The sequence below is a fragment of the Astyanax mexicanus genome, chromosome 12 (genome assembly GCF_023375975.1).
Source record: "Astyanax mexicanus isolate ESR-SI-001 chromosome 12, AstMex3_surface, whole genome shotgun sequence".
Lineage (NCBI taxonomy): Eukaryota > Metazoa > Chordata > Actinopteri > Characiformes > Acestrorhamphidae > Astyanax > Astyanax mexicanus.
In genome coordinates this window covers 9,245,210-9,259,392 of record NC_064419.1, presented here as the reverse complement: position 1 = coordinate 9,259,392, position 14,183 = coordinate 9,245,210, and the positions used below count along the sequence as shown (strand labels likewise).

Sequence of the window (14,183 nt, the reverse complement as noted above, 5' to 3'; positions counted from 1 at the left end):
AAGAACAAATAAACATTATACAGCATTATATTACAGCGTACTACTCTTATTAAATGTTATTACAGTAGAAATACACTGTTTCTAACAAAAATGGCCAGTGAGTGAAAGCAGGTAGGTGTTTCTAATAAAGTGGCCAGTGAGTGGAAGCAGGTGGGTGTCTTATAAAGTGGCCAGTGAGTGGAGGCACAAGGTAATAAGTAGGTGTTTCTAATAAAAATGGCCAGTGAGTGAAAGCAAGTAGGTGTTTCTAATAAAGTGGCCAGTCAGTGGAAGCAAGTAGGTGTTTCTAGTAAAGTGGCCAGTAAGTGAAAGCAAGTAGGTGTTTCTAGTAAAGTGGCCAGTCAGTGGAAGCAGGTACGTGTTTCTAATAAAGTGGCCAGTCAGTGGAAGCAAGCAGGTGTTTCTAATAAAGTGGCCAGTCAGTGAAAGCAAGCAGGTGTTTCTAGTAAAGTGGCTAGTAAGGGGAAGCAAGTAGGTGTTTCTAATAAAGTGGCCAGTCATTGAAAATAAGTAGTTGTTTCTAATAAAGTGGCCAGTCAGTGGAAGCAGGTAGGTGTTTTCTAATAAAATGGCCAGTGAGTGAAAGCAAGTAGGTGTTTCTAATAAAGTGGCCAGTCAGTGGGAGCCGGTAGGTGTTTCTAATAAAGTGGCCAGTCATTAAAAGTAAGTAGGTGTTTCTAATAAAGTGGCCAGTCAGTGGAAGCAGGTAGGTGTTTCTAATAAAGTGGCCACAGAGGTGCACAAGGTACAGTAGGTGTTTTTAATAAATGGGTCAGTAAGTGAAAGCACAAGGTAATAAGTAGGTGTTTCTAATAAAGTGGCCAGTGAGTGGAGGCACAGGGTAATAAGTAGATGTTTCTAATAAAGTGGCCAGTGAGTGGAAGCACAAGATAGTAAGTAGGTGTTTCTCATAAAGTGGCCAGTGAGTGGAAGCACAAGATAGTAAGTAGGTGTTTCTAATACAGTGGCCAGTCAGTAAAAGCAGATAGGTGTTTCTAATAAAGTGGCCAGTAAGTGTAAGCACACGGTAGGGACGTTTCTATTAAAGTGTCCAGATGTGGTTGTTAATATGAGGATAATCAGAAGCCCCTCCCCCTCCTCTCACCTGTTTGTACCTGGCGTACAGGTAGAGCAGCTTGTCTCTGGGTGCTGTTTGGACCAGTTCTCTGACCCGGTCCGCTGCACTCTCGAATTCCTCCTGAAGCTCCGAACCGTCAGAGTCCGGCGAGGACGAGCGCGAGGCCATGGCGGGATTATTAATAAGAGTAATGATACAGAGAGGAGCAGCACTAATACGCGAATTATTATTATTAATAACAGTAAAAACAGCGACGCTGCGGGATAAACCTGCTGATCTACAGCATTCAGCTTCACACACACCGCTCACACACACAACATCCGGGTCACGGGGGCGGGGCCTCCTCAGATCCCCACCCGTATTGTGCCCCGCTGTGTTCTGATTGGCTGGTTCACTGTAAAATCTGCAGAACTAACATTTTGACTCCATTATTTACTGAACTATACATAGTTCACGAATCATTCAAATGTAGTTTGTATTTTATTATTTAATGCTCCTTTGAAAGGGTTATTTAGTATTATTTAGTATTTTATAATTAATCATTATCTGGATTTGTGTCTGCATTATACTCGATTATTTACAGTATTGTGTGATTATGGTGTGAACTGTGGGCTGGATTTTTATTTGTGTTTACTAAACTTTATGCTTAGTTATAATCTATTACACTAAATATATCAGAAATTGTCATGAATTATTCATATTGACATCAACATAGGATTAATAGGACAATTTAAAGAAAATAAAAAAAGGATTGTTTATCATATTTATTTATTAGATGTTTGATGCGTTACCTAATAAATATGTATTAGAGTGCTAATTTTAATAGAAACGTTGCTGCACAATTTACAGAATTATTTAATGTATTTTCTGATTCATTATTCGCTATTTTCTCTGCATTTTACTCACGATTATTTATAGGATTGTGGTTGTTATGATATCAATTTGAGCTGTTTTTTATTTTATGTAATTTAGTGAATGTAAATATGCTGAGTTATAATCTATTTCTATAATTATGTAACCCATTTTGAGATTAATAGAATTATATACAGAAAAAATGGATTAATCATATTTATTTATTTTACGTTATGTTGGTTGTTTTACACACCAGCATTAAAATAATAAGTAGTAAGTAGTAGTATAATTATTATATAATTTACTCTATGTTGCATTGTTTACTGTAACATCTATAACTACTTAAACCAACAAAAATATATATTTTAATGTTGTTTGTTTAATATTGTAATTAATGTTATTATAATATATATTTTATTCGAAGTAGCCACTCAGTAAGAGGTCAGGATTTGCAGATGGCGGAAAACAGGCGTAAATAAAAGTGGGTTCCTATTGGTCCGGGCAGGTCCGGCGCTGTAAATGCTCCGGATTGACCCGGACTGAACGGTGGAGCGGGATTACAGAATGAATACAGAGTTCGAGTTCGGTCTGATTAATCCGGCTTTACTGATTCTCTGGATAACTTAAATCTGAGTTTTATTAAACACAGCGCGTGCTGTTTCGCAGCGAGCATGACCTGGGCCAATCAGAGAGGAGCAAGCTCTCGAAGACCACGAGCTTCTGACCAATCAGGGGCGAGCTTTATTTTTCTATTTTTTTCTTCAATTATCTGTTATTCTAATATCTAATATCTTCTAATGTCTATCTATTTTGTTTGTTTGTTTGTTTGTTTGTTTAAACTCTGTCATATAAAGAAAGCATTTTATGCATTTTTACCTGTATGCGTCATTCTGGGACGAGCTTCTAACCAATCAAAGCCGAGCTTTATTTTTATGTTCCCAAGATTTACATAGTTTGGAATTTTATAAAATAAAGGATGAATTATTTTTAATTGTAGTTATTTAAAAATAGTGATGTTTTACATTATAAAGTTATACAGTTCAGTTTTTGTGAATTAAAAAGTGTTAAACAAACCAAATTATGTTTTATATTTTAGATTATTTTAAGCATCACATTTATCTTTGAGTACAGATCTGCACACTCTAGGTGAAAACTACCTGGAATAGTTTTCTCAGTGTCTTAAAGGTGTTCCTGGAGGTGCTGAACAACATTTGCTGCTTTTTTGCTGCTTGTTTTGTTTACTTTAATTACCACAAGAAAAACATTAATTATATTTAATATTTTGTTTGCCCATAAATTAGTACAGTGTTTATTTATGTTGAATAATAAAGTTGCATTACTGGCTGAGCCCGCAGGGTGGCGCTGTGTCCGTGCGTTTTACACACACAGAGTGCTGACTGTTTGCTTCTTCAGAGGAAAAAACTCACACGACTATTTTCCAACCTTTCTTTTATCCCTATGTTTAACACAGTGCTTTCAGGAGCGTGTTAATAAATAAATTAAAGACATATTTCATACTGAATAACTTCTGAATAATTCATTGTAGATACTGAGTGTTACTCTTTCAAGGATTTCAGGTTCGGCTGATTTTATCCGGTCCTGTCTGACTAATGATGGAGACTGATGTTGCTACTGGATTGTCTCACACTCTCACAAATATAACTCATCCCATTATTATATAATATATCCACATGACTTCAATGGTTTTGCTAACCTCAGCATCCTTTTTAGGCATGAGAGCCTATTAACATAAATTAAATAATTTTGCTTATGTCTTATTTACTTACAATTTTTAAGCACCTACTTATTACGATATTTGTTTTAATTACAGTGTACAAATATGTATGCCAATAATTACAAGTTAATTGCTATTTGAATTAATTGTATCATTATATGTTTACCATTTTTATCAGTGGCATAAAAAAGAGTTCTCAGAATGAACCAGGCTGCTGTAGTGCTAGTAGTATTTGTAGTTGTTGCAGCAGTAGTAGGTGTAGTAATATAATTAGCAATAGTAGTAGCAGTAGTAGCAATAGTAGTAGAAGTAGTAGTTGTAATAGTAGTTGTTATGGTTTTAGTTGTAGCTGTTGTAATAGAAGTAGTAGTAGTAGTTGTAGTAGTATATGTGTAAGGTTGTAATAGTCATAGTAATTGAGTAGTTGATGGTTTAATCAATTATGAATTGTTTTTTTTATTTTCTTTATTATTGTTGTCCTTGTTATTAATTTTTGGTATATTATAATTTTTCCTATGCGTGCTTTGTGACAGCCTCAGCTGTGAAATCTGTGAAATACAACATATGTATTAAACTGTTATTAATATTTTAGTAGTAATAGTAATTAAATCAACCTTTTTTAAAATTCAATACTAATAATGTAGGCAAGTTCACTGTATAGTAGTAGTTTTATTTTTTTATTTTTTAAATTAATAGTAGTAATTTGTAATAGTTGTAGAATATTTAATTAATTATTTTTTCATGTTATGAAGTAGCTGTAACATTTTAACATATTATTATTATTATTTTATTTTATTTATTTTTATTTTTTATCTGTATTTATTTATTTTTTGCTATATTTGGTGCTATGTTAAATTTAAATAAACGGCAGCGCGTCTGTGCGTCATGACGCAGGCCGGTGTACGCCGCAGGGGAGGAGGGAGGGGCAGAATGAGAGAGGGGGCGGGGCCTGTTGAGGAGGGCGGGGCAGTGAGTGGGTTACAGCAGATTCAGTCGCAGTTCTTCAGTCAGACTCTCTCTCTTTCAGTCTGTGTAACTCTCCCTCTCTCTCTTTCTCTCGGACTGAGTTTGTTTACTCGGGCTCGCGGATATGCCTCTGACAGCGTGATAAGCGCGCGGACAAACACACGGCAGAGATTATCCCGGAGCTTTAGTGTGTGTGGAGTGTGTTGAGGGGTGAGAGAGTGTGCGGGGGGTGAGGGAGTGATCGGATCTTCAGGATGAAGTTCGCTGAGCACCTTTCAGCCCACATCACCCCCGAGTGGAGGAAACAGTACATCCAGTATGAGGTACACACACACACTCACACACACTCACTCACACACACTCACACACACTCAGGGGTCAGTGAGGTCAGAGAGTGTATAAAGTGTAACAGCATGACCGTGAACTTTGGACCTGAATTATTCTTGAATTAAAGTCAGTTTTCCAACCTGTTTAGATTTATTCCAGATTATTCTGTCCTGTTCAGATTTATTCCAGATTATTCTGTTCTGTTTAAATTTATTCCAGATTATTCTGTTCTGTTCAGATTTTTTTCCAGATTATTCTGTTCTGTTCAAATTTATTCCAGATTATTCAATCTGTTCAGATTTATTCCAGATTATTCCAACCTGTTCAGATGTATTCCAGATTATTCCAACCTGTTCATATTGATTCTGGGATTATTCTGCCCTGTTCATATTTATTCCAGATTATTCCAACCTGTTCAGATTTATTCTGGAATATTTTGCCATGTTCAGATTTATTGTAGATTATTTTGGCCTGTGCAATTTTATTCCAGATTATTCCCACCTGTTTAGATTTATTCCAGATTATTTCAGCCTGTTCAATTTTATTCCAGATTATTCCGATCTGTTTAGATTTATTCCTGATTATTTCAGCGTGTTCATATATATTCCTGCTTATTCCAACCTGTTTCGATTTATTAAAGATTATTCCGACCTGTTCAGATTTATTCCAGATTATTGCAACCTGTTCAGATTTATTCCAGATTATTCCAACCTGTTCAGATTTATTCCAGATTATTCCAAACTGTTCAGATTTATTATAGGATATTCCAACCTGTTCAGATTTATTCCAGATTATTCCAACCTGTTCAGATGTATTCCAGATTATTCCAACCTGTTCAGATGGATTCCAACCTGTTCAGATTTATCCCAACCTGTTCAGATTTATTCCAGATGATGGGCAATAGTCTGATTTATTTCAGATCATTCCAGTTTTAATATTGCATAGCATTATTATCAAAACTAAGTAATAATATTTTAATTTATAAGAGTCATGTTTTGTTTTATTCTGGATTATACTGACATTTTTTTAGCTTCACCCTGTTTTAAACTGACTTGCTTGGACATATGCTGTCTTAATTTGACATATTTTAACACATCTTTGTGTGAATTTTGCATACTATGTGGCTTTCATGTCAGTTTTGACTTTTCCTTAGTTGTTTTCTGGGTTTATTTTGCCTGCCTTAGATTATTTCTTTTCTTTTTTTCCAGATTATTTTGATTTCTCTTGATATATTCGGACTGTTTGCAGGTGCCTCTTAATTGTTCTTACTTAGTCGGGTTTATTTTGTGGTGGATTATTTAGATTTAGATTTATTAGATTATTCTCATTAATTATTTATGATATATTTTGCATTATTTCTGAAATATTGTGTATTCGTCAGATAAATTCTGGGTTGTTTTATTTGTAATGGATTATTCTGATTCATTCTGGATTTTTTTTTATTTATTTTGGATTATTCTTGGTGATCCTGATGTTCTTCTTGTCATGAGTGATGGAGAATCAGAAGTAGCTCTTTGATCTTCAGTAGAACTAAGCATGGTGAGGGATAGTTCTGGTGCAGATGTAAAACATAATGGGCTTTTGCAATAACAAGTGATTAACCTGTATAAACGCTCGTCCACACTCCCCCAACCCACCCCCCGGCCAAGCTATCATTCTTATACATGTCAATGGTGGTCACTGGAAGTGTTTGTGTGTGTGTGTGTGTGTGTGTGTGTGTGTGTGTGTGTGTGTGTGTGTGTGCGTGTGTGTGTGAGTGTGTGTGGGATCATGCGGCTCTTTGTCTTCGCCTTGTTCGGCCCCGGACCTCCTCCTAAATCAGTCTTTATCTCTCACGCTCCCAGTGGGACAGAACCAGCACCCATCTGTCAGAATTCCCCTCCACACTGAATTCATTTGTCTTATATATGAACACACACACACACACACACACACACTGATTACAGCCTGTAGATTCAGGGACGGCTAGAAAATTTGACTAGAAAATTCAATTTTTATTTTTCAAGTTTATAAATTGTTCTATATTTACTTTTAGAATTGAATTTAAAATATTTTTGTTTCTTTATATTAAGCTTTTACAATATTTTTTTCTTTATTTATTAATTTCTATATCATTCAGAAAAGATATATCCCTCATATATTACTTATGTGCTTTGTTATAATTGAAACATAATGTTATTATAGAGAAGCATGCTTCAGTAAGTGGAGAAAATTCATGTAATACGTATAATTTTTAAAATCTCTATTTAATTAGTTTGAGTCATGAATTTATATCTATATTAAACAGTATAAAATATATAAATAACAAAAACACTACTTTTTTTAAGATTAAAGGATTAAAGGCTATATATATATATATATATATATAAATAGAGAAACAAAGCTATATATATATATATATATATATATATATATATATATATATATATATACATACGCACATTTCCGCTTTGCTAAATTATTTTTATATCTTCTAAAATAAATGTAGAAGGTGCCAAAAAAATACAAAATACATATATACATATATACCACCTACACAGTTAAAGTAAAACATGGTTAAGTAAATAGAAAAACATGCTTAAATTATTAGTTTTGTTTGGTTTTTCTATTTATTCAGTCTTAAAGTGTGCAAATCACATATTTCTTTGCATTTAAAAAAAACTTTTAAAGACAAAATAGCTAAAAATGTTGTGTATTTTAATAACACGCTGTATTTTCTGGGTTCAGACGAGTCCTTCAGCCGCATAAGAGTCTCTGGCTTTATGAATTATGAACAAAGAGAAGCGCTGAGCGCTCCGAGCCGCTCCGGCTGGAATCTGTCGCACTCCAGTATCACTCCCCCACGCTCATTTATTTATATAGTCTTGTTTTTTGGCTGTTCAAATATTTGTTATATTAGAAAAAATATTGTAACAGTGTTTTAATAACATATCAACACAATAAACAACAAAAGCCATACAAATAAATTGTGTTTTTCTGAATAAAAAAATCAAATTTTATCTATTTTACATGTTAAATATGTATATATTATATATACATATATATAATTCCGTGAATGTGTTGTGAGATATGTTTATCAGTGTGTTACTGTCTGAAGGTTCTATAGCAGGGAACCCTCCCGGTTCCGCTCGTTTGTTCTTTAGATGGTGATTTGGTGGGTAATTGTTCTTTGGCGTTAAGCAGCTTCTGTTCCTACTGTGAGATTATTGATCAGACCCTAAAGCAATGAATGACTAATCAGAGTGTATGAGTGTGAACTGTTGTGTGTGTGTGTGTGTGTGTGTGAGAGAGAGACAGAGAGAGAGAGAGAGAGAGAGAGAGAGAGAGAGAGAGAGAGAGAAAGCAGTAAACCCTTTGTCTGGATTCCTGAATTGATAATTGGGTGTGTGCTGTTGGTGTAAACACACACTGACCATCAGAACCGTAACAGAAGCTTGAGATTCTCACACTGAGCATCAGAATCGTAACAGACTCATAAAATTCTTACACTCTCCATCAGAACCGTAACAGACTCCAGAGATTCTCACACTGACCATCAGAACCGTAACACACACCTTAGATTCTCACACTGACCATCAAACAGACTCCTGATATTCTCACACTGACCATGAAAACAATAAAACAGACTCCTGAGATTCTCACACTGACCATCAGAACCGTAAAACAGACTCCTGAGATTCTCACACTGACCATCAGAACCGTAACAGAAGCTTGAGGTTCTCACACTGACCATCAGAACCGTAACAGACACCTAAAATTCTCACACTGACCATCAGAACCGTAACAGGCACCTAAAATTCTCACACTGACCATCAAAACCATAAAACAGACTCCTGAGATTCTCACACTGACCATCAGAACCGTAACACACGCCTAAGATTCTCACACTGACCATCAAAACCATAAAACAGGCACCTGAGATTCTGACACTGACCATCAGAACCGTAACAGAAGCCTGAGATTCTCACACTGACCATCAGAACCGTAACACACGCCTAAGATTCTCACACTGACCATCAAAACCATAAAACAGGCACCTGAGATTCTGACACTGACCATCAGAACCGTAACAGAAGCCTAAGATTCTCACACTGACCATCAGAACCGTAACAGGCACCTAAAATTCTCACACTGACCATCAGAACCGTAAAACAGACACCTGAGATTCTCCCACTGACCATCAAAACCAAAAAACAGGCACCTGAGATTCTGACACTGACCATCAGAGTCGTAACACATGCCTGAGATTCTCACTCTGACCATCAGAATTGTAACACAAGCCTGAGATTCTCACACTGATCATCAGAACTGTAACAGATGCCTGAGATTCTCACACTGACCATCAGAACCGTAACAGACGCCTGAGATTCTCACACTGACCATCAGAACTGTAACACAAGCCTAAGATTCCCAAACACTCTCCCATACTGAGTACAGTGACTTTCATTCAAAATATACTAAATTATATCCAGGGCTAATTACTCTCACTGCAATGAACTGTGCAGCTGGGTCAGTGTTCCTTAAGCATTGATAAAGGTGTGCCAAGTGGTCCAGCGGTCTAAAGCACTGCCACTATGATAGGGAGATTGCAGGTTCGAATTCTGGTCATGCAGCTTGTCATCAGCTGCCAGAGCCCTGAGAGAGCGCAATTGGCCTTGCTCTCTCTGGGTGGGTAGATGGTGCTCTTTCCCCTCACCACTCCAAGGGTGATGTCAATGAGCACAAGGCGTTTGTGAGCTGATATATCAGAACCGAGTCGCTGCACTTTCCTACATTCACGCTGTGAGGCTGCATCAGCAACAGTTTGAAAAGAGGCGGAGTCTGTCTTCACATGTGTCGGAGGAGGCATGTGCTAGTCTTCACCCTACTTGTGTTGTGGCATCACTAGTGATGGGGATATACAGCTGAGTAGCAGCTGAATGGGTGGAACAATTGGCCTACCTAAAATTGGGAGAAAAAATTGAAATAAAACGTATAAATACAGGGGTGGCACAATGAAACTGGAACACCTGGTTTTAGACCACAATAATTTATTTTCCAGACGGACAGTTCTGGTGGAAACAGGAGAGTTGAGGTGCACATTGAATTCTGCCGTGATTTGATCAGCCGTGGTTTTATGTTTTTTGGATACAATCCTGGTTACCACCCGAACATCCCTTTCAGACAGCTTCCTCTTACAGCATGCACAGTTAATCCTGTTGGATGTGGTTCGTCCTTCTTGGTGGTATGCTGACGTTACCCTGGATACCGTGGCTCTTGATGCATCACAAAGACTCGCTGTCTTGGTCACAGATGCGCCAGCAAGACGTGCACCAAGAATTTGTCCTCTTTTAAACTCTGGTTTGTCACCCATAATGTGTGACATACCATAACTGTGCTCTTACCCTGCTAATTGAACCTTCACACTCCTTCATTGTCCAACCCCTGTATTCACTTATATATATATGTGAAATCCAGTAGTGGGTGCAGAAAGCAACACGAGGTGTGAGGCAAAGTCAACGTTGGAGAAACATCTAGTCAGGAACGTTCAGACAACCTCAGAACCCTGCCTCACACACTGCTATTTTCTTAGCTTTCAATGGAAGTCAATGTAAAAAGAGTTTATTTCAGGTGATTGGGAAGAATTTCTATTGGTCCCAAAAAGCAAAAGTAATTCAAAAATCCACAAAAATTGAGATGCTTGTTTTTCATTGGACAGCGACAGGGTTTGTATCCTGGAAAACTGAGTTTTCCTCATGTTACTGAAAGTTTAGAGATAAAAATATAATGTAAATATTAAACTTGTTTCTAATCACACTGTTCACTCCCCCAGTCGAAACAATTGTATATGAGAAAAAAAGCTTTCAACAGATTAACTCCGCCCACTCATATATGTTATGTAAATGTTATGTAAACGTTATGTATAAAATCTGTCATGTTGTAATGTCACATCTGTTGTTCATGTTACCATCTGCATGCAACTGAATTTTTTAAATCAAACATCCACAATTCATTGGCAGTTCTCAGACTCCGCCCACTTGTGCTCTACTGTGCTCAGAGTTCATCATTATAAATAATTATTTTAAATCTCTACTTGTTGCATATTATGTGTCATATATTTAACTATTCACTGTTCCATTGGTCTGTGCTTTTCTGTGTAAGCTGGGTTTAGCTCCACCCACCTCTGTGAATGTTTGCGTACAAGATACGAAGTGATCTATGCAATATATTTTTAAAAACACAGTATTGTTGTGTGTGTGCAAATTGAAGTAAGGGTGAAAGTTAATATTTATATATTAAAATATCAAATTATTTTGTTTTGCAATACTCTATCAATTTTTCACAGTGCACAGTGTTGTTTTTTAATTATTATTTTTTTAATTTTATATTTAAAGATTAATGTCAGACAGTGGTTTATTTAGTGTTTTGTTTAAGCTCTACCCATTAGATCAGGGGTGTCCAAACTACGGCCCGCGGGCAATTTGCGGCCCGTTTCCTTTTTTGGAGCGGCCCACGAGGTATTTTAGAAATAGAATGAAAGTTGGCCCGCTGTTAAGAGGTTTTTATAATGTGAAATTCAACGTTTGAACGCTAGGTGTCAGAAACGGGCCAAAGAGTCTAAAAGCGGAGAGGGTGCGCAGTTGTAGCGCAATAAAAACGGGCCAAAGAGTCTAAAAGCGGAGAGGGTGCGCATTTCTAGCACAGAAAAACGGGCCAAAGAGTCTAAAAGCGGAGAGAGTGCGCATTTCTAGCACAGAAAAACGGGCCAAAGAGTCTAAAAGCGGAGAGAGTGCGCATTTCTAGCACAGAAAAACAGGCCAAAGAGTCTAAAAGCGGAGAGAGTGCGCAGTTGTAGCGCAATAAAAACGGGCCAAAGATTCTAAAAGCGGAGAGGGTGCACAGTTGTAGCGCAGAAAAACGGGCCAAAGAGAAAAAAAGATTCTGTTTTATTACAGAGTGTGGCCCGTGACTTCAAACATATTTCTACTTCTGGCCCCCAACAAAAAAAGTTTGGACACCCCTGCATTAGATAATAGTGTTTTAATATATTATTAGATTCCACCATTTAAATTGGATAAAAGTAAACTTTTAATCAGATTTTCTAAATATGATAATGCATTAGTGTGTGTGTGTGTGTGTGTGTGTGTGTGTGTGTGCTAGCATGTGTGTGTGTGTGTGTGTTGCAGTAGGTGTGATGGGGCTGCTGGTACGGTAGAGTATATGAGCAGGTGTGGAGGTCAGTTGAGTGGGCAGCAGTAGTGTTAGTGTGGGCTTTGAGTTCTATAGAAGCTAAATTACTGCAGTACTGATGTTTCAGTCTCTGCACACACACACAGACACACATACAGACAGACAGACAGATGCTATTTATTTATGATTATATAATATAGCTATTGCTGTAGTTTAGCTGCACTATTCAAATATATTTCCATTTACTGGTTAATTACAGTTAGTTACATTAAGGAATTTTTCACACCTGAAGTCTGAATGTTTTGAATGTTTTGAATGGTTTATGCATCAGATAGTGTAGTGTAGTCAGTCTGGTGAGTTGCCTTTCCGGGTGTTGTGGACCAATTGCAGAAAGTTACAGGTAGTTAAGGCGGCCTGTTGTCACTCATTAAACAATTGAAGAAGAAAAAATAGAGGTTTTATGCCAAAATACACAGCAGTACATTGATTCCTGTATCTACTGTAACTGTAGATTAAGCCTTATTTATAAGGCTGTTACACTCGTTCTGCTCCGGGACGCTCGTGCACACGAAGGGAGTCAGTTTCTGGCACAACACCAGAAAAGACGAGTCTCTGAACTGATGACCTTCTACAACAAGTGTGAAGTATTGAGAAGACCCTTCTAACTTAGGTGATGATGAAAGGATGTAGTAAAGTACTTTAATGTGATTAATCACTAAACTGCAGTGTGAAACCAAAACTAACTTAACTAATCGGACTAAATGTACAGTATACAATGTATTATACATATTTAGTTTGGTTTAGACTTTTATCCATCCTTTAGGTGTGAAAAAGAGTTTATACTGTATATATTTACACCATCAACCATACATTGAATAGGGGCTCCAAGTGGCTCCAAGAGATTTTTTCATGGCTGTTTGAACGTGCCAAATCGTTTTTTTTTTTTTTCTTTCAAATCAGATTTGAGTCACTTTCATATGTGGTCCTAAATCGGATCCGATCCACAGACATGCCACATGAATGTGAAAGGTCAAAAACGAATTCGTGTGTCTTTTTCATGCTTCTCTCTCGTAAAAACAGCAAAAGCAAACCACCTGGCCTTTTTTCACCTCTTTTTGAACCTCAGACCAGCTGTTTACTCTCCACTCCAGCAAAAGATGCTCCATATGAGCTGCTAACGCATCCATTTCCCTTTAGAAAGCTATGAGTCATCTCTCAAATATGACGTTTTTTTTTTGCTGTTGGTGAAAAAGAAGACCTTTATGCACGTATCAGTGTGCACATGTAAGACGTTTCAGGGACAGATTCGTTCACATTACATACAGATACAGGTCACTTACATTTGTGAATGTGAACTGACAAGATGGCCAAATCCAAAGTGAGCAAAAAATCAGATTTGTGCAATCAATGTGGCTTGTAATGTGAACAAAGCCTTAGTCATTGACACTATGGATCGTCAGTCTGAATCCCATCAGCACAGTTAGCCATTCTCTCTCTCTGTTTGGGTAGGTGGAGCTTTCCCCCCTCATCACTCCCATTGTGAGGCATGCTGGCACAGCCTTCTGTTGGCTGCTGTTTCATAGCTAGGGATCTGGTGCTTTCCTCCAAGTATGTTGTGATGCTGCTTAGTGATGCTGCATTGGCTGCAGTTAAAAAAGAGAGACCGAATCAGACTTCACATGTATCGGCAGAGGCATACGCTTGTCCACACCCTCCTAGTGTTGGGAAAATTACTAGAGATGTGGGAATACTAGGGAGTAGGTGGGCTAATTGACTTTCCAAATTGGGAAGAATATAGGATAAAATTAAAAATACTGGAAGTGGAGTTGAAGCAGGATGATGATGCTCAGTATGAGAGATGATGGCGGAGGCTGCAAGGGTTAATAAGATCTGAGACTGAAGCAGAAGGCCTCTTCCATGTCTACAGCAGCGCTGATTAGAATGTATGGATCCTGCTAAGTGACACAGTCACACACACGCACACACACATACACACACTGCTCTTCTCACTATCCCGCTGGGATGACATCTGCTGTCAGCCTGGCCGGACATACA

General features: G+C 37.4%; 2 protein-coding genes across 2 annotated transcripts in view; one reads left to right on the top strand and one right to left on the bottom strand.

Annotated features, from left to right (window-relative positions):
* The window catches only part of acbd6 (acyl-CoA binding domain containing 6), a 56,035-nt gene extending 54,638 nt beyond the window's left edge, over nucleotides 1-1,397 (bottom strand). Inside the window, exon 1 of the mRNA XM_022670833.2 lies at nucleotides 1,106-1,397. Within this exon, the coding sequence (XP_022526554.1) occupies nucleotides 1,106-1,246 (141 nt within the window). The 5' untranslated portion in view covers nucleotides 1,247-1,397. The remainder of the gene's footprint in view (nucleotides 1-1,105) is intronic.
* A 3,246-nt stretch (nucleotides 1,398-4,643) lies between these two features.
* The window catches only part of xpr1a (xenotropic and polytropic retrovirus receptor 1a), a 111,089-nt gene continuing 101,549 nt past the window's right edge, over nucleotides 4,644-14,183 (top strand). The window contains exon 1 of the mRNA XM_049485783.1: nucleotides 4,644-4,954. Coding sequence (XP_049341740.1) covers nucleotides 4,886-4,954 — 69 coding nt within the window. The 5' untranslated portion in view covers nucleotides 4,644-4,885. The remainder of the gene's footprint in view (nucleotides 4,955-14,183) is intronic.